Raw genomic sequence first — 21082 nt, forward strand, 5'->3', positions numbered from 1 at the left:
CATGACAGTTTCTTGGAATGCCAAAGCCTCACAGAAAAATTTTGTACACCATTGAATTAAAAAGAAAATGTAGATTATATCCATATTTTGGATTTTTTAGTAACTATATTCAGTAATTTTAATAATAATTCATTTAAAAAATCCATTTTTCGAACTTCGAAACCAAATATTTCGATTTTGGAAGCAAACTTCGAGAATCTGAGAATAAACTTTTGTTACGTATGACTCAATCTAGCGGAAAGAGATAGTTTGGTCCAATACCCAGCCAAGTGTTTACACTGTTATCAATATATTCCGAAAAAATAATTATACAACCTGATCCAACCAGGACAGCTCTTGACCGCATAAAATCCGAGTAACTTCGACACCGGTGAACCGGTTGTTAAGAAAATGACAAAAATTAAACATAATTTGAGCCAAAATACTAGGTCTACAACTTTGCTTCCGCCTTTTTTTGTAAATTTTAGGCTTTTTTCATTTAGGACAGCCTCATCGTACGTATCCGAAAGCATTCGATGAACCTCAGCCGCACTTTTCTTGGAATTAAAAAAGAAAAGCAAAATTTCCCGCAAATGTCGAGAATTCGGCTCAAAAAGTGACATTTTCAGTTGAGAATATGTTTGGGATGCAAACAGATCTCTAAAATATTTTGTTGGGCTAATGTTGACACAAATGTCCAAGATCGATGTAAAAAAAATCGATTTAATCGACCAGTGTTTGACCCTAGAGACATCTATTGGAAAACGGCAGAAGCAAAGTTGTAGACCAATAATTGTTCGACATCTAAATTGTTCCATGAATAAATGAAATAAAATTCCAACAATTCATTCATATTGAACGCATCTTTTTAAGCCTACAAGCCCCTAAATACATATATATATATATACATATGTATATTATTTGTTTACATAGTGTTTTATTTTGATTCTATTTTTTCTACTTGTCTATGGCTTACACACAAGCAAATTTGCTTTATGATGATGACATCATTGTTATGGAAACGTGTACAGCATCTGGCAGTAGCAACTGAAAGTCGAGCAAAAAATTAGTGCGCTGCCGACAATTTAAATTTGAAAGCAATTTCAATAATTAAGCGAAGATAAGATGCGACGGAGCTCTCCTACGTTAACGTTTACGATATCGTAGGATAGTATACTACTATCATATGCGAATACTATCATATGTAGATACAGCGGATCGCAGGTCAAAATGTGTTCATTAACAGTTTCTAATATTAAGATATACGATTTTATAAAGTTCGCACTCAATACTCATTTATCAAACTTTTACTCTTCTTCATTTGCTGCTACCTCGCATGACCTGATTTCTTTCCATAATTCAATTAAGCACTGAAAAGTGTTTCCTTATTCTGATATACATACATATGTATATACTCATACATTTTACGTTGTTGTATATTTTTTAGCTAATAGATCTTTACTTGAACCCTTTGACTTTCAGTATTTTTAATTGTTCACACATAGGAATGTTGGCGTCGCAAATGTTTAACTATTTTATTTGAATGAAATCTGTCGCGATGACTAGTACCATCATTTCGTATGTACCCTTGACCTTTTCAGCATAAAATTGCTACTTAAGAACGAGGGTAGTTCGAATTAACAGAATTGTTTTTAAAGAAACATTTTACACTCGGTTGTAAAATTATATTAAATTTCGTTCGATCTATTTCAGTCAACTTTTATTGTACATTCTGCAACTTCCAATAATTAGCTTCTCTAGATTCACGGTCTTCAACTTTGTTTCCGCCGTTTTTTTGTAAATTTAAGGCTTTATTGTATAAAAACGGTTGCAATAATGTTATTCAAAATATTGGCCGTCCCTAGCTTTTTTTTTTGACCATCATTTTGACCATCTTTCTGGCAGCATGCGTATTCCGTGACGAAAGAACTCCTTATCTTTCGAGTCGATCCAATTATTGACTTCTTCATAAGAACTGAAGTGCTCGTTAGCTAGACCGTGTGCCATCGATCGGAACAAGTGGTAGTCAGATGGAGCAACGTATGGAGAATACGGCGGATGGGGTAAGATCTACCATTTCAGCGTCTCCAAATATTTTTTGACCACCTTTGCGACGTGAAGCCGAGCATTGTCATGCTGGAGAATGACTTTATCGTGTCTTTCCTCGTACTGTCGCCGTTTTCCTTTTAGTGCTCGGCTCAAACGCATCAATTGCGCTCGGTATCGATCTCCTGAGATAGTTTCACTTGGCTTTTGCAACCAATTCAGCATCATTGAAAATCTTCTCCCTTCCACCACCATGCCGGTGTTCGACTGCATAATCACCATTCTTATAAAGTTGAAACCATTCACGACATGTGCATTCACTTAGGACAGCCTCATCGTACGAATCCGAAAGCATTCGATGAGCCTCAGCCGCACTCTTCTTGGAATTTAAAAAGAAAGCAAAATTTCCGGCAAATGTCGAGAATTCGACTCAAAAAGTGACATTTTCAGTTGAGAATAAGTTTGGGATGCAAACAGATCTCTACAAATATTTTGTTGGGTTAATGTTGACACAAATGTCCAAGATCTATATAAAATTATTTAATCGACCAGTGCTTGACCCTAGAGACATCTATTGGAAAACGACGGAAGCAAAGTTGTTGACCTAATACATCATAAAACAAACCTTTCTTCGGAATATCATCTTCAAATTAGGGTTAGGTTAGATCAAGTTATATGGCTGTTACTCAGAGGGAAACACACTTTGAATATGAGAGACAGTTCTTTGTGACCACCCGTTAATTAGATATTAAAACTCGACAAAGCTCTCTACATCTACCACAAATCTTCAGTAATTTTTTTTTCACTTCACTTCACTTCTAGTTATGTTCGCTAGTTTGCGAGGTTGTTCCAAAAGTTAGCTCCAAGAAATCATTGTTTTGATCTCGAAAAGGCAGGAAATTCCATGAGGAAGGTAATGAAATAAAACTCGTTCACTTCCAGACAACTTCTACAGCTATATAGTGTCCACTATGATTTTTATCTTAACAGCGTGGATCCTGATGGGTCAAAGGAACAATCTTCTAGTTAAGAAAGTGAAAAAATTGACAGAGCGAAAATTCTGAAGAATATTCCATATAAGTATATTCCCCATGGGGCGTAGGACTAAAGCAAATAATTCACAATATAGAGAAAAGAGAGTGTGAGAGCACCCTTTACTCCGGCAAGTTCTTACATTTTTTTACGTAAATTATAATAATATCGATATGGTATTCATATCAGTATTATTATATTAACTCATAAAGAACCTGGGAGCCCCATCCCCCTCATAAATAGATATGTTATTGTATATGAAATTCCTAGAGAGGTGACCGTCAGGAAATATGTGGTCTCTCGCGTTTTTTTTCACTTTTCATTACAATATAAGATGATCGCCTTTCTATTTACAGTTATTACGAAAACAATTCAAAAACTCTTTCAATTATATATTAAATATTTCTTAGTGTTTGTTATGAATTTTTCCCACCAAAACAAATTTATAGTACGAGATATATATATATATATATGTTGATATAACTAAATTCCGCGAATGTCATATTAGAATATTCCAAATGCAAGGCGAGTCAACACGCCAGCAAGTCTTGTGTTCGTGCTGATAGCATCTTACGCTATCTTATCATTACCATCAGGTTTCTACGCATATTTGGCTAATATAATTGAGTATGTGTCTACCTCTATATATAAAAATATCAGTGCGCATATATAGATATAGCTTTGTGCACTTAGCTACCGTTGGATAGTGCTATGCGAACGCTAAATTTAAAACTAAAGCAATATTTCCGCATTGCATTCCAGTGAAGTGCAACTCTGTGTATTTCGTAAATATTTGTAAAGCAAATTACTCACAATATTTGGTGCGCGAAAGAAAGAATTTTATAATTATGTAATATATTTGATTATTTTAATGCATACATTCATTGCATAAGTATCTAAAAATATTTGGTTATGCGGTCATTTTTTTCGGGAAATCTATTAAATATAAGCAAAATCCATTCGGTAAACTTGTAAAAAAAGAGAACTAAATAAGAAGCGGTCAATCCAGTTGAAAATTTCCTAAAAACATATTATGAAATTTTCATCGTACTTCTTCATGAAACAAATTCCTTTCAATGGAGTTGGTAATCAAAATCAGAGAGCTAAGAGTTTCACTAATATTAAAATATCTAGAAACATTTTTTTCCTAGAGTCAAATCTCAAAGCCCTTTTTGATTTTTAAAATGAGCTACAATTTTTTTTTGTTTATAAGACTTCTTACATTATCTATGTAAGCTGGGAATAATGAGGCATTACTGTAAGTTTGCCGGGGACGAACAGATGTGTTGAATTTAGTCTTCCCGTCGATAGTTCCGACAATGATTTTCTGAAGGGGCTTAACGGATTGCGTATTGATTTCGGCTTAAGGGGTTAGGGGTAATCAGAGACACGAAAAAATTAGAATTTTTAGTTTTTTTTGCTATTAAATCATGTCCTTGCGGTGACAATCATAAGTCCTTGGGGATTCATCTAAAATCAATCGGATACGAAAGAATAGTTTTGTAAATAGATAATCCTGAGCTTTTTTCAAAAATGACATAATGGCGGCCTCAGGAGATTTTTTTCTAGATTTTTAGGAAAAAATAAACAGTTAATTGGTATTAAAAAATCGAAATTTTTGAAAAACAAAAAAGCTTCGATCAGGCCCATAATTTTCTAAAAGCCATATAAATTTCATTAAAATCTACTGAGCGGTTTTTGAGTTACAGTTGTCACCAGTTCAAAAAACATAGTATTGAGGAAAAGGCTTTTAAAGTTTTACACTAGCGTTTTGGATTGCCCGGCGCTCTTTGTTATTTGTCGAATAATTCGAATAGTAATTATCGGATCAACTTCAATATTAGGTAAGAAGCACCGAGGTCCTCATGTTCGATATATGGGGCCTTGAAAACGTATGGTCCGATTTTGGCGATTTTTAAAATGGGGCTGCCACACTATAAACGTAGTATTTGTGCAAAGTTCTACACCGATATCTTCACTAGTACTTACTTTATATATTGTAAAGTAAACAATTCAGATTGTCTTCAAAGTTCTGGTATATAGGAAGTAGGCGTGGTTGTGAAGCGATTTGACCAATTTTCACAACATATTATTGGGAGGTAAGGAAATTATTACAAACCAAGTTTTCATTTTGTCAAAAAATTTGAGTGCAGCTTCCATCTGCCATTTCTTATGTGAAATTTAGTGTTTCTGACGTTTTTCGGTAGAGAGATAACCCACTTTTAGTAATTTTCAACCTAACCTTTGTATGGGAGGTGGGCGTGGTTATTATCCGATTTCAACTATTTTCATGATGTGTGGTGGGGTACGTAAGAGAACCGACTGCGGAAAGTTTGGTTTATATAGCTTTATTGGTTTGCGAGATATATACAAATAACCGATTTGGGGGCGGGCCACGCCCACTTCCCCAAAAAAATTACATCCAAATATGCTCCTTCCTAGTGCGATCCTTTATTCCAAATTTTACTGTTATAACTTTATTTATGGCTTAGTTATGACACTTCATGTGTTTTTGGTTTTCGCCATTTTGTGGGTGTGGCAGTGGACCGATTTTTCGAAAGCTACCCTCTCATGGTCCCAAGGAACATGTGTTCCAAGTTTCATTAAGATATCTTAATTTTTACTCAAGTTATCGCTTGCACGGACGGACGGACAGACATCCGGATTTCAATTCCACTCGTCATCCTGATCATTTATATATATATAACCCCATATCTAACTCTTTTATTTCTTGGTGACACAAACAACCGTTAGTGAACAAAACTATAATACTCTGTGCAACAGGTTGCGAGAGTATAAAAAACTCCAAAACCTAACCTACAACGTAATATTATTTTCGAACTCAGCAACCAATTTCACATAGTTCTTCAATATTTCAATAAACTCATGTTATCAGTAATTATGAATAATTATGAAATATGTACTATTACGCATAGTTCTATTGACTTAGCAAACTAATGCTTTGAAACCATTTTTTATCAAGCAAATTTTTTAAACACAAATTAATAAAAAACTATGTTCACAAACAAAATCGGTTTCTTTCAAATGTTACATGTTGAATAATAAAGCGTTGATTTGTTATGCAATGAATCACATGTGAAATGACGAATTGACAACAAATTATGCAAATCTACCAGTGCCTACGCATGCCACATGATATTTGAATTTGCTTAACACCAAAGAAGAAGAAGAAGAAGTCTGCTTTGAGCTTTGAATGACTTATTTCGCACAATTTTTAACAAGAGTGGTGATTAACGCACTCTTTTCGCAGCTTCCATAATGTGCAGAGTTTATGAAGTGGAATCGCGAACAACTACAGCACATACAAATCTACATAGAAGTACTTATAATGACTAATTTCAATCAATGAAATATCATACAGTATAAATATAAAGAAGTAAATATTTGTTTTAGAATCACGCCAAAATTCTTAGTGAGATCATTCACTAACTTCATGTTAATATTCGTCAATTTCCGCCGTCAAAACAAATATTAATGGTCATTCATAAAATATATACAACCAGACCCGGATTAATGCGGGGGATGCGTTCTATCAAAGTAGATCGTAGGGTTATGGAAAGATGGATAGAAAATTGGTTAGGAATTAAAACCAAACATTTATTTTTTACAAAAACAAAAACAATATAAACGAATATACTTATAAAACCCAATAAAATTCTAAATTAGTAAGATCATTTAGTCTATTTTTTTTTTTTTGCGTTCTGTAAAAAGTTGTTGATAGGTGAATAATGCATGTGTATTTTAGGTTGGCAAATATCTGGACGCTTCTGGTCAATCGCCTGCTTCAAGCGGTCCAGTTGTTCGCAGTATGTATGTTATGGGCGTTCAACCGTTTAGCCGGTTATAGCCGAATCGATGAGAGCGCGCCACTCCTCTCTCTCTTTCGCAGTTCTGCGCCAGTTGGAGATTCCAAGTGTAACCAGGTCGCTCTCCACCTGGTCCCTCCAACGGAGTGGAGGCCTTCCCCTTCCTCGGCTTCCTCCGGCGGGTACTGCATCGAACACTTTCAGGGCTGGAGTGTTTTCGTGCATTCGGACAACATTACCTAGCTAGCGTAGCCACTATCTTTCTATTCGCTGAAATATGTCAATGTCGTCGTATAACTCGCACAGCTCATCGTTCCATCGTCTGCGGTATTCGCCGTTGCCAATGTTCTGAGGACCATAAATCTTGCGCAAAATTTTCCTCTAGAAAACTCCTAGTGTCGTCTCATCTGATGTTGACATCGTCCAAGCTTCTGCACCATAAAGAAGGACGGGAATGATAAGCGACTTGTAGAGTTTGATTTTGGTTCGTCGAGAGAGGACTTTACTGTTCAATTGCCTACTCAGTCCAAAGTAGCACCTGTTGGCAAGAGTGATTCTGCGCTGGATTTCGAGGCTGACATTGTTGGCAGTTGTTCGCAGTAGATAGTAGAATTAAGCGTCTGGCGATATGGGAGCTGCTCATAGTGGATGATTCCCTTCCAATTCACCAAACACTCAGCAAAACCTCTCAGCTTGGCCACTATTTGGGACGATTCACCGGCCTTCGACCACAACCGTTTTCGCTTGATATTGTCGTATGCGATCCATTTATCGCTGTGAGTCACCATCCGCCAAAAAAATGGGTCAAATTCGTTCCGTTTCAGCAGCATATCGCCGGCATTGATTCGGTCCAGAAGGTTTTTTGCGTTAAATCATGCGGCACCCAAACATCAAGCTTTTTTGTGTATCCAGCCTTCTGCAGATGGTTTAAAATGATTTTGTGACTAACTCCCATCACCCGCTCTGAATCGTCGAAACCATTCCTCCGCAGTTCGAAGTGATAGAGTACCATCCCCCAAAACACCATTAATCTTACGGACCGTTTTCTAGCGGATTTCCCCTTAACGAAGGAAAACTTTAAAATAGCGCGAATTTTGGCATTAGTGAGGTCCATGTTTACACGTCTATAACTGTTGAACGCAATATCCAAACTAATCATGCATAACGTCGTTTTGTAGGTTATGTCAAGACCTTTGAAAAGAGTATAGTATTGTCAGATACGAGCTCTGTAGCGCAATTTTGAAAGCGAAATTCAAAAGGCGGAAGGGGGATACCACCCAGTTTTAGTTTTTACATAACTCTTGCCAAACAATTTCAACACCTTGGTCCATAATTTCAGTTATAAAAATGCCATCAAAAGTTTTTTTTCTCTTCTTCGAAATCACTACTTTCAATGTTTTTGTTTTCTTCTTGCTCAGTTAATTATGGGAATGCTTAAAGACGTATAGTTTAAAGCAGATAAGAAATGGATTCACGAGTAAGATATCAGGTTTTATCTAGACTATCATCCATATGGCTTGAAGAACGATGGCGGATGATGAACGATTACCAACTGAAGAGACAAGTACAGATTTCGTCTTAAAACTTTCAAACGTTTTTAAGAATGAAATGAAGTACACCATTCAATTTATTCTCAACGAACTTTCCGAATGATAATACACCTTTTAGCAATTATCAAAGATTCCATATTTGAAGCGGTAAATTTTCTACTTACATACATATGTATTAGATTTGAAAAAATACTCACCGGCATCTTTAGAATCATCGATCAGTGATCATCGAATATACATAAATATTTATACATCCTCTTGCAAATATATATGTATGTGTACTTTTCGGGCACGCTTAATTTGCCATTTAACCAAAAATAATAGAAAATTCACAAAAAGCACGAAAGCATATCGCATAAGCATATCGAAAGCATTTTTATAAAAATTGAAGCGCGCATGGAATATTCACATGTGCTCCAGCACATGTACTTCAACAAGTATGTGAATATCGATATATATACATATACATATATATTTATGATATATTACGCGAACTCATATTGTGCACATGTGCTGGCTGCCTATCGTAAAAGGCCCACATACATATGTATGTATGTATATATATTCACAAATATGTCTAAACAAATTTTTCGCTCCAGATCAGATGCTTAGATATATACATATATTTATATATATACTTGTACCTGCATATGTATGTAAATTCATGCCTACATGGAAGTGTGTTCTAGAGTCATATTTGTTTTCTCAAGCATTCTGGGGTACACCGTTCAGTAGAATAAGAAAACAAAACGAAAAACTACAATAAACAAACATATATATGTAGCAGCTAAATTATATTTATTTCACTTTTTTACAATTTTTTTCAACAAAGCTTGCAATGTGATCTGTTATCAAATCTACAAATTAGATATATAAATACAGTGGAACTTCACTAACTCGAACGTCACGAAAATTAAAAAAAAAAAAATGTATAATTTCCAAAGTTATAGCTGTCTGTGTTGACCCAGTTTCAAAAAAAGGTCCTTGCGGTGACAATCATAAGTCTTTGGAGATTCATCTAAAATCAATCGGATAAAAAAAATTAGTTTCATAAATAGATAATCGAAGCTTTTTTTCAAAAATTAACAAAATGGCGGCCTCAGGAAATATTTTTCTAGATTTTCGGGAAAAAATCAACAGTTAATTGGTCTTAAAAAATCGAAATTTTAGAAAAACAAAAAAAGGTTTGATAAGGTCCAGTATTATTATGTATTCTAAAAGCTGTATAAATTTCATTAAAATCTTCTAAGCAGTTCGAGTTATCGGATCAACTTCAAATTTCCAGAGAATATTTTTAAGATATTACACTTAACGTAAATGCAAAAAAAAAAAAAAATGATTTTTTGAAAATCCTGACTACCTCTAATCTTTTATGGAAGGAAATTTGTATGAAATTTGACATCTATTGTCAATATTAGAGTTCGAGTTATGGAGAACTTCGAGTTATAGAAGTTCCACTGTATTTGTTTTGCGACATCATCGGATAGATATATTGAAATAAGCATAAATCATATTGATTTATTTTCTGTTGAGATATATATCTCTTAACCTTTGGGTGTCATTAATTTAAATTGTTCACTTCTTATATATATACTTACATACGTATGAATATGTATTAAATATACTTGAGTATGTACAATATTATTTTATGAATTCTTTGCCATTTTCTCACTTTCAAGTATAAAAGTGTGAACATATACTTCTACTGTTATTTTGAATAACTTACATCTGTCGTGCAAACGAATCGTGTATGTATATTGCAGTGGAAATGCTAAAATTATATCAATATTTGAGTAGAACGTTCGAATTTAAGTTGTGAGTTCGACGTAAAATTGTCGCATGTATCGAAAAAGTGAGAAATTCACCTATAAAGTGCAGTTGTGTTAACTTTAGAATGATATAATAACATAACAGCGCTCAAACTATATGCAAGGTGTGTTCAAAAAATAACGGGAATTTCAGATTTTTGAAAAAAAAAAAATTTGTCTTCCATATAGTCTACAAGGTTTGTTAAAAAAAGAACAGGAATTTTCGTTTTTTGAAAAAAATATTTATTCAATCGTCTACATGTATGTTGTCGTCTTCAACATAGTTCACGCTTCTTCCAATCCTGGTCTGTCTTTTCCGAAAATATTTTCAAAGAATCAAGAGGAATAAGATCCCACGATTCAACTTATTCCCGAACTTATTCCGAAGAACTAGGTTCGCTGGGAAGATTCAGTTCATAGCATAGGCGACGAAAACTGTTTGAAAACATTAGGTGAGATTCCAAACCCCCTAAACCGTTAGGTGTTATATTTCTTACCTTAACTTACTAAAATAGTTCTTGTAATGTAGGATACATTTTATATAAGAAAATATTAATCATTATCAAAATCTATTAAACTACTATTTTTTGGAATTATTATTCATTTTTTCTTCTTTAAGTAAGAACCGTAAATTTATGATACTTTTCTTTAGAAAGAAGAAACTACTTACGATGTTTTGGTCGAATTACATAAAGGGTTATCAAAATGGTGTATAAAAGTATTCGGGAAAAAAATGCGAGCCAATCCGAACTCAAACTATTAACAATCCAAAAACTGAAGTTTTTCTCAAAATATTCCGAAATACGGGTCGGCTTTAGTATAGTATCCCCCGATTTCAGAGTTAAAATGGGTATGGTTGGAAAGAGGACGATCTCCAGATTACGAATATATATAATAGTTGCCGCAGGAGACTTATAGTTTTCGAGATATTCGCATTTAAAGTTGAAAATTTCACAAATTTTATGTGGCGATATTTCGATTATTACTTAACTTTTAATTTGTATAATACGCTTATTATACACTAACACTTCACTAAATTGTTTCCACATACTTATTTTATATCAATTGGTTTAATATTTGCTTTAAATAAGCATTTTAATTTTTAAACAATTTTGTTTATATGCACAATAACCAGTTGACAGATATCAAGTGTTGCCAAATCTACATATTTTACAAACGAATAAAAGTTAATAAAAAAATTACATGATTTTTAATACATTTATTCCTGTTTCTTGAAAAACCATGATATTGGGTGGACCAGAGTTATTTTTCAAAAGCGCGGCCGAAGGCCGCAATTGCAGAAAAAAGAAATACGCGAAAGATTATTATTTTTATTTTCATTTGTTTGGTTATGGCAATACTTGATATCTGTCAACCTGGTTATTGTGCATATAAACAAAATTGTTTAAAAATTAAAATGCTTATTTAAAGCAAATATTAAACCAATTGATATAAAATAAGCATGTGGAAACAATTTAGTGAAGTGTTAGTGTATAATAAGCGTATTATATAAATTAAAAGTTAAGTAATAATCGAAATATCGCCACATAAAATTTGTGAAATTTTCAACTTTAAATGCGAATATCTCGAAAACTATAAGTCTCCTGCGGCAACTATTATATATATTCGTAATCTGGAGATCGTCCTCTTTCCAACCATACCTATTTTAACCCTGAAATCGGGGGATACTATACTAAAGTTTCCCCCGAAATACTATAAATCTTATATTTACATCAATTTGAACCTTTCTTCCTTTCCTTTATCCTTGGTCTGACCTTTATTCATTAATCATATATCCATAGCTCATCGAACCAAATTTTGCACATTTCAATAGAATATTAAACAGAAACTTTCCCTACAGATGTCTCTCTCAAGAATTTTGTTTTAATTTTAGAAGAGAAGAATTGTCAAATTTATATAAAACTTCTGAATTTTCAAAAATTCAGACACAATACCCCATCGTTGGATATTCCCAAAAATTAACGGCGGAAATTTGAATCAGCTCCCTACAAGATTTCTCCAAAATTTTCAGGAATACAATTCAGCTAAAAGAAAGGAAATGCGTTTCATAGTAAGGACTCTCAAGTTTATTACTTTCTGTGCAATAGCGCTTGTCGCCTATAGCCTAAATGAGTGACAACTAGGATCGCGAGGGTCTCCAACTTCCATTACGACTCTCAATTCCAATTTCATTTGTAAATATGTATGTGTGTAATCAAAGGATATCCGAATTATATGTGAAATAAACATGTTGAGACCTAGAAGTAACTGACTGAAATAATTTTTAAAGCTCCAAGAGTTTCTATACAGTTAACATGCAGTTGGTTTTAAATCAGGTTAATGGGTGAAGAACTTTCGTTAACCAGCGTGTACAAGTCATCTATCTCTCAAGAGATAGCTGTAACGTGAGCCAACAATATTTAAAAGCCTGAAGCTCCAAAAATCGAGCGGATTTAGAAGAATCAGAACAAAGAGCAGAAGTATTGAAACCTTAGGAGAATTGTAGAATTCACAACGGAAACTACTTTCCGATAGTTTTCAATATGGTATCAAAAAAGTTTGTATTGTTGTTTCCTTGTTGTTGAAAAAAATCCATCTTTTCGTCTCAAATCTATTAAATCTTATTTTAATAATTTTGCATATCACAAGCGGTCATTTGAATGTAAGAATAAAAATTGTTCCTTTGATACCAGAATTCACGTAGAGGCGCTCAAGTGCGATAGTCGAAATTTTGTTTTGTTTTTTCCAGCCTGACATTTCCCTTCCCACGCCTTTGATTTACATAATGAGATTTTTGTTGTGTAGATTACTCTTCGAACCGATGAACAAAACGGACCACGATTTCTCCGGCACCTCCGTCTTCTTGGACACATTGAGCGATTGTGTTTTTCTGCAAAACGGTTGACTACAATGATCAGTCAGAAGCTGAAACTTAAACGCCAAGCCGCAACTCACCTCAAATCGCTAAAGAATTGACTACAATTCTCGGGTATGCAAGTCAATTTCGGTTTCGGTTTTAGCTCAAATGAAAAGTCACTATTGGAGTTCTGTACTTTCGCCTCTTCGCGCAATTCGCTGCTCTTCAGCGATGATTTGGATGTTTTGATCTTTGGCAGAGCGCCGTTGGACATGGTTGGACACCGTTTTGAGTATTTGAAAATGTGAAATAAATTTTACTTTTCCACAGCAATAATGATATTGTGGATTTAACTATTTTGTGTTGTGATTTTTTTTTTCTTTTTGAATTTTGTGTTGATTGTTGATCTGTGACGCCTCCTTGCAAATTCTATATTTTCCGATTTTCCGTGTTTTCTTCTTCTGCCTTAATAGTTTCGAAATATTTAGTCAATATTATATAAAAAACAATTTATGAAATTTTCAATTACAAAATTTATAACAACAATTTTTATTTAATTCACAAGCAAAGATATAAATCAAAACTGAAAGCAATTTCCAAGCAATGTCTCTCATATCAGCTTTTTATTACTGACGTACTTATAAATTCAAAATTTCCTTTTTCTCTCACATTTGTTCGTTCCAAGTTTCTTACCAACATAACGCTTTCTATAGGCGCTCTTCGACAGATAAGCCTTTCCTAGATGGTGTTCAACAACACTGGTATGATCACTGTTGTTTTTACTAGATATTTTGAGCTTGAGCTTCAGGTAGTTTTGGGTTTTAAACGTGATTTTGCTGTCCATTTTAGTATTTTCACTTCATCTGAAACTGATATGGAAAATTAGATTACCAGTTCCAAGTTTATTTACTATTTCACTTATCATAAAATGCTTTATTTTTAGCTCAAAGCATTTGTATCGCTGGTGGTTCAACATATTGATAATAAGCAATAAAACGATATCCAAAGTTAGACCAAAAATGGTAAGGTCATAAAAATTTAGTTACGTGCTATTCATATATGGGAATGTGCGTATCAATGTACAAACATATATAAAAATTTTAAACAAATTATTGAGGCACTCAAATATATATGTTCTTGTCGAGTTAGATACCACGGCATACTTTTAGGCTGTTGCAAGAGCATTAGTAAATATCCCACTAGGAAATTTTAATCACTTGAAAAATTTTAATCAAAAAATTCAAATGAAATAATATAACTTCTTCAAAATAATACCATGATTTCATCTGTGTTAAATGTTTGATGTTAGAGAGAGATCGGCAGTGGTTTGCATCCAAATAATGACCCTTCTAATAGGTTAGTTACGTATAGTGAATGTCCGGCAACGTAAATACATAGGTCTAATAGGTTAAAAATTTTATATATTGATCTACAACTTTGCTTGCGTCGTTTTTTTGTAAATCTAAGGCTTTCTTTGTATAAAAACGGTTACAAAAATGTTAATCAAAATATTGGCTGTCGCTAGCTACCACTTTTGACTATCTTTCTGACAGCATGCGTATTCCGTGCAGATGTCGAGAATTCGGCTCAAAAAGTGACATTTTTACAGTTGAGAATAAGTTTGGGATGCAAACAGATCTCTACAAATATTTTGTTGGGTTAATGTTGACACAAATGTCCATGATCGATATAAAACGATTTAATCGATTTAATCGACCAGTGCTTGACCTTAGAGACATCTATTGGAAAACGGCGGAAGTAAAGTTGTAGACCAATAATTAAGAAAAACTCTCGGAGGATCAGCTGAGAAAATATCTAACCGGACCTTTTGACCAACCAAGTCATGGTTATAACGAATTAGACCAAAATATTTCATAAACCGATTTTTCATCCTAATTAAATTTCCTTCTTTGATGATGAACATTTTCTAATAATTATCACTCACGAATTCGAATTCTACAACAAAATCCATCTATCAATTTTTTAAAATACAAATTTATATTGCCTTTGAATAGATCAACAAATCGACAATACGTGAAGAACATACACAATGGCCGAAAAAAAGTTAAACTGGAGAGTATATAGTAGGTCTATATATATTCCAGTATCCAATTTGAAAATGTATTCGAAATTACCAAGAGTATTCACAAAGAAAATAACTAAGATGATGATGTAGGAACTCGAGAAAGTCAGAACCCAAAACCACCAATCGCTGACGCCAAGGTCGAATATGGTCCATATATTTTCCAGTATCCAATTTGAAAATGTATTCGAAATTACCAAGAGTATGCACAAAAAAAATAACTAAGATGATGATGTAGGAACTCGAGTATGTCAGGGTTCTCTCCACAAATCGACAAACTTAGTCAAGACAACCGAATGATGGGTGGAACATACTTTGAAGTTCCAATGAATTATTATGTGGACTCGGTCCTCAAAGTGGAAGCATGATACGAATAAAAAAGGTACAACGAGAATTTGAGCATAAGTGGAAATTCGAACGACTAATAATTTGCAGTCATTGAAAGCCTCTATGTAAAGGGGTTTTCAAACTGAACGCGACAGCAAATGACGCCATATTTTTCCACTCTTTTGACATTTCTCTTCATTAAGGTTTGCCATTGCATCATGGAAAGACATATGATCCAACAACGAGTCGAAATTATTAAAATTTAGTATCGAAATTCGGAGTCAGTGGCCTTCTACGTAGCGATGAGGCGCATTTCTGGCTGAATGGCTTCGTCAATAAGCAAAATATGAGTTAGTGGTCAGACAGCAATCCACACATACTCCATGAGTCACCACTGCATTCCGAAAAAAATATAGTTGGTGCGGTTTATGGGCCCGCGGCGTCATTGGGCGCCCTTCTTCCGTGATAATCAAGCTCGAATTGGATAATATGGACTTGAACAATGTGTGGTTCCAACAGGACAACGCCACAAGCCACATAGCGCATGTCACAATCGATTTATTGAAAACTAAGTTTGGTGAATGTGCTATCTCACGAAATGACCTAGTCAACTGGCCGCCTCGGTCGTGCGATTTGACATCGTTAGGCTATTTCCTATGGGGTTACGTCAAGTCTATGGTCTATGCCAACAAGCCAAACTTTAGGTATCTTATTAAAAAACACTTGACATATGTATGTATTTATGAATGAACATTATTTATTTGTAGATTGCAAGAATTTGTTACTTCAGCAAACTCTACTTTTTTTACTGTTAACTAAATTGCATATAAAATATATATTGGATATCGGATTGTACGTTGATATGATATGTTTTTGGTTGTATGAAATTGTGCGGGATGACTTATGGAACTCCTCCATCTATGTTTTCTGCAGCAACATGTATCTATAGAGACCACTTCTTTACCGGCATTTTACTCAATTACAAGCATAGACTTCCTTAATGTACAACAATTTGCAGTTCCAACATCTCTTTGCCGGCGTTCGTAAGTAAATGCACTTCAGAGCTGGAAAGTAATACCATTTGACCGCTGCGACAGACATCTCTGATCTCCTGCGACTTGCGCAGCGAATACATCTCGCCCGAATGCACCATATGGCAAGCGGGTATTTGGCCTGCACGCGACCACACAGTCAAACTGGTGGTCACCGGAAACTCCTCGGGTACAATGCCGGTCAACCAGATCATCAAATACTCCGGATTTATAACGCTCTGTTCGGACTTTGCGAACTCGCGCGCATCAATGCCGCATAAATCCGAGAGACGAATGCGTGTGCTCATCACCAAGAGTGGCAGGAAATCCTTGAACTTGCTGCTACCTAAATCAGTGACTTTATCGCGTATCAGATAGAGCAGGTGGCATTTGCTGGTACCGCAATGCGCCAACTTTGGATCGAGAAAGAAATTTTTGCACTGACGTGGCGCTATGCGCTCCATGGGCAACATGCTGTGATCCACAATCAAATGCTTATTGAAATCCGAAACGAAAATCATGCGTTGACACGACGACTCCGGACACTTGATGGGCGGACGTGGTATGGTCAGGTGGCACGCGGGTAAAGGCTTCATATTAATGAAACGACCTTTGGAGAGTAACAGCTCCGCAGCCATTATGTTGGAACAGGTGACAAGTTGGAATTGCGGTGGCGGCTCTTTACACAAAAGATTGGTCATTTGATTTAAAGTGCCAATTATTCTACTATCTGTCGGCGGATTGTAGAAGGCGCGATGTGTATTCGAAAGCTGCGTTATAATATCAAGACTTGCCTTATCGACTGGCAATTCGCAAGAGCTCAACTGATCGTCATGCTTTTCCAAAATCAATGGCAGTGATGGTTCTGCTGCCACCGGAGCCGGCTCCAAAGCATCCATAATCTTCAAAAACTTCTTCGACTGATCTATGATGGGCTTATCGCTAACATTTGGTGTACGTGGATCTTCTTGAAAAGTCTCCAAAACCTTCTGCATGCGTATATCAATGCTAGGACGTGCTATTTTATCCGGATCTGGCAGAGTACCCGGTGCTGGCGTTGCCACACCTGTGGCTTGCATAACAAAATAATCTGGTGGCAAGTGTTTAGTCGGTGGCAACTCGGTCTTCTTAGCGCTGGCCAAAGTAGGTTCAGATTCGGTGGAAGCGGAGACGTTGCGTGTTTGATTTTGAGTTTGCATTGGTGGTTGCGGTTGCGGTGGGGGCTGTATGAAGGACTGATTGCGATTGTCACAAGTGCCAGCCTGACAACTATGACTAAAGGCGTAAGCGGGAAACTGACAAAACGCAAGTGGTCCATAATTGCGCAGATAACTCTCGACCAGCTCGGCGGGATGTGCGGTATTGCGTGTCTCAAAGTCGTGTAGTTTCTTCATTGATAGTGACTCTTGCGGTTGCAAGTTGTGACTATAAGTTGTGGTGCTTGTGCGTGGTGGTTCATGTTTCGACTTTAGTATGGGATGCATTGTGCCGCCAGAGAAATAATTCTTCATGCTCTCCGTTGAATCCATGAAACGTATTTCGGAAGTATGTATGACGTCCTCGATGTCCTAACATTAGAGTATAAATGTAATAAATAACGGTAACATTACCTCAGTGTACACTACTCACTTCGGTAGCTGTATTATTCCCTTTGGCTTTTTCAATGCTGCCCGCCATATCGCAACCGCCGTCGTATGAGTTGTCACAGAGATTTGTATGTTCCGTTGTTAGTTGTATGCTCTTTGGCGGTTCAATCACCTCCAGCGCCGGTCCGCTCGAGTCACGTTGCTGCATTAGGCGCATGAAACCGTTTTCAGTACGAAATTGAAATGTAAAATTCGAAGCCGACTGTGGCTGATGATTACTGCCGAAGTATATGGTCTCCATTTGTATGCGTTCCTGTGCGTTCGGCAAGTACTGATTCATTGACATCGGCACCGACATGGACATGGTCATGGGTGTGGGCGTTTGCGTCATTGTGGCAGCAGCCATGGCAGCCGCCATTGCGTCCGCTATATTCAGTGGATTACCGAACGGTTAGTGAAAGAGAAAAGTCAAAAAGTCTAAAACTTCATACCGTCGATCAAATGCTGATGTATCTCTTCGCCTTGATCCTCACTAAAGCCATCATGTGACTCATGCATACTCAGCTGCTCCTGTGAGATGCTCGACTGTGTCTCCATATCGGCATACAGCGCTTTCGGGAATATATAAGATGAGTCCGTTTCCAACGTGGCCGCGGCCACCGAGTGACTCTCCACATCTAAACTTTGCGCTGTCGGTGTTGGTCGTGCCATCTGGTAACAGCGTCGTATGGGCGAAGTGTTGCGTACGCGTTGATTGAAATTCATCTGCACGAAGGAGGTACACTCTTCACAGATGCCACATTGGCCGTCGGTGCGCTCATTGCAGTCGCCACATTGCATGTGCTCATTGCTGCACAGATAGCCACCGAATGGTGCGGTCTTGGGACCGATTTTATTCACTTTACACGTGGCACAATTCATAATTTAGCCTTTCACGTCCGAAGGAAATTGGTATGTACAATGATAAAAATTCGCAAGCTCTCGTTTATAATATGGTGCAATGAAATCGTCTCCTCTTGCACTAATAATATTTATTTCTAATAATAATAATAATTATATATAAAATATAAGGCGACCAAATTTTATAAAAACGCGTAAAATTTTGTGTGCCAAATTAGGAAAAAATATGTATATGATTGATAGAGAATTTTTGAATTGAAATGGAAAAGTGTCGTGATTGTGTCGGCGTTGTGGGAAAGCAAATGGAAGGCGGCTTAAAATAAATAAACGGCAAGGGAATTATACAAATACTTAAGTATTTCGTTTCAGTTGTATAATAACTTTTGCTATAAAATTGAGAATGCTTGAAAATAGTCGTGGTTTTGCCAAGATACTATTACAAACCACGCCCATCGTCCAGTTTGTGAACCAATCTTAGTGCAGCGTTTTGTATCATCATGACCATAAAGTTTAAAGTTTCTGGTAAATTAAAACATTTTTAGAAGTTTTCAACATAAACTTTGTATGGGAGATAGATCCTTATTTTTTAGACTCGAAAGTGCCTAAAAGAAATGACTCCAGAAAATTTGGAATTTTTGAGATGTATGTATGTAATTGGCGTTGAACCGTTTAGCCGGTTATAGAGGAATCATTGGAAGCGCGCCACTCCTCTCTCTCCTTCGCAGTTCGGCACCAGTTGGAGATTCCAAGTATAACCAAGTCGCTCTCCACCTGGTCCCTCCAACGGAGTGGAGGCCTTTCCCTTCCTCGGCTTCCTCCGACGGGTACTGTATCGAACACTTTCAGAGCTGGAGTGTTTTCGTCCATTCGGACAACATGACCTAGCCAGCGTAGCCGCTGTGTTTTTATTCGCTGAACTATGTCAATGTCGTCGTATAGCTCGTACAGCTCATCGTTCCATCGTCTGCGGTATTCGCCGTTGCCAATGTTCTGAGTACTATAAATCTTGCGCAAAATTTTCCTCTCGAAAACTCCTATTGTCGTCTCATCTGATGTTGACATAGTCCAAGCTTCTGCACCATAAAGCAGGACGGGAATGATAAGCGACTTGTAGAGTTTGATTATGGTTCGCCGAAGAAGGAATTTACTTTTCAATTGCCTACTCAGTCCAAAGTAGCACCTGTTGGCAAGAGTGATTCTGCGCTGGATTTCGAGGCTGGTATTGTTGGAGTTGTTGTTGTTTTTGAGATATGTACAGAAAATTTATTAAGGGCGGGGCCACGCCCACTTTTCAGTAAAAATGATCCTTCCAATGAGTGTAACACAACACATTAGTGTGGTTGATATCAACCTAAAAGCTGTACCTAGTCTGTCTAATCGGTACCCGACTGAAATACCACCATAGTCTATCACGTCAGGTCACTTCAGCCACAACTTCAATATTTAATAATTAATAATAAACGAATAGAATCACGCGATCTTCATAACAAGTTCACATTAACTTTTAAAGAGAACCATAACTTCAAAGCGGTGGCGTCCGTAGTGCAACTTTATCCTAGAGCCATATGTCGCCTGTCAACTAAAAGAAAATGGTGTTCATTCAAGAGGACATTAGAACGATCCATCTCATTCAAAATAAATCTCAACGAGTTTGAAATGGAGTTTCGAGAAAAGCTGAGTTCTTTAGTAATTCTTTCCTTTCTTTTCTCTTGTGTTATCCTCAATTACCAACCATCATGAATTTGGCTTACATAGTATTAAAGATTACTAAAACTTTTGTGAGCCGATCTACTACATACTGTTGAAGGTAAATTCCAGACTTCTTCGACTCGATTGCTTCTGCGTTCCAAGTATAAGACACTAGGTTAAGTTTTCTCATTAAAACAGTCTAGAGACCTTGTCTGCGGTAACAAAAGATATGGAACCCTCTTCTCAATATAGGAAGAATACATAATACTCTGAACGTATCGTGATCGCGACGTGTGAATGGCGAATTACCGCCTTTGAAGAACGATTAAACTCTGTGAAAAACTTTTCAAATTTCACTTATGTCTGT

The 21082-nt window shown here is 36.2% G+C and overlaps 2 protein-coding genes and 1 long non-coding RNA gene across 4 annotated transcripts; 1 reads left to right on the top strand and 2 right to left on the bottom strand.

The window, feature by feature from the left end:
- Nucleotides 1–12839: 12839 nt before the first annotated feature.
- On the bottom strand, nt 12840–13707 carry LOC105220823 (uncharacterized). Of its 2 annotated transcripts, none has more exons than XM_011197343.3 (2): nt 13198–13707; nt 12840–13147 (listed from the first exon to the last, which is right to left on the bottom strand). In XM_011197343.3, the coding sequence occupies exons 1-2, from the start codon at nt 13371–13373 to the stop codon at nt 13021–13023; spliced, it is 303 nt and encodes a 100-aa protein (XP_011195645.1). In that variant the 5' UTR covers nt 13374–13707; the 3' UTR covers nt 12840–13020. The 2 variants fall into 2 exon arrangements, with proteins under 2 accessions (XP_011195645.1, XP_011195646.1); XM_011197344.1 differs by having other exon boundaries at nt 12840–13132; nt 13198–13705.
- A 1313-nt stretch (nt 13708–15020) lies between these two features.
- Nucleotides 15021–16497, top strand: LOC128921488 (uncharacterized). Its single transcript, XR_008470926.1, has 2 exons — nt 15021–15564; nt 15713–16497. It is a non-coding gene; the product is annotated as an uncharacterized LOC128921488 (long non-coding RNA).
- LOC105220818 (uncharacterized) lies at nt 16239–19265 on the bottom strand. Its single transcript, XM_011197338.3, has 3 exons — nt 18618–19265; nt 18170–18552; nt 16239–18108 (listed from the first exon to the last, which is right to left on the bottom strand). The coding sequence occupies exons 1-3, from the start codon at nt 19045–19047 to the stop codon at nt 16507–16509; spliced, it is 2415 nt and encodes an 804-aa protein (XP_011195640.1). The 5' UTR covers nt 19048–19265; the 3' UTR covers nt 16239–16506.
- Between the last annotated feature and the right edge of the window lie 1817 nt (nt 19266–21082).

This window comes from Zeugodacus cucurbitae, chromosome 4 (genome assembly GCF_028554725.1).
Source record: "Zeugodacus cucurbitae isolate PBARC_wt_2022May chromosome 4, idZeuCucr1.2, whole genome shotgun sequence".
NCBI lineage: Eukaryota > Metazoa > Arthropoda > Insecta > Diptera > Tephritidae > Zeugodacus > Zeugodacus cucurbitae.

What these genes read in the sequence shown, in the direction of transcription:
- LOC105220823 (XM_011197343.3), bottom strand. Translation starts at nt 13,373, where the DNA reads ATGTCCAACGGCGCTCTGCCAAAGATCAAAACATCCAAATCATCGCTG. An exon ending in CAATTCTTTAGCGATTTGAG is followed by an intron (nt 13,148 to 13,197) that starts GTGAGTTGCGGC and finishes TGATCATTGTAG; the next exon opens with TCAACCGTTTTGCAGAAAAA.
- LOC105220818 (XM_011197338.3), bottom strand. Translation starts at nt 19,047, where the DNA reads ATGAATTGTGCCACGTGTAAAGTGAATAAAATCGGTCCCAAGACCGCA. An exon ending in ACATCAGCATTTGATCGACG is followed by an intron (nt 18,553 to 18,617) that starts GTATGAAGTTTT and finishes CACTGAATATAG; the next exon opens with CGGACGCAATGGCGGCTGCC. An exon ending in GGAATAATACAGCTACCGAA is followed by an intron (nt 18,109 to 18,169) that starts GTGAGTAGTGTA and finishes CTCTAATGTTAG; the next exon opens with GACATCGAGGACGTCATACA.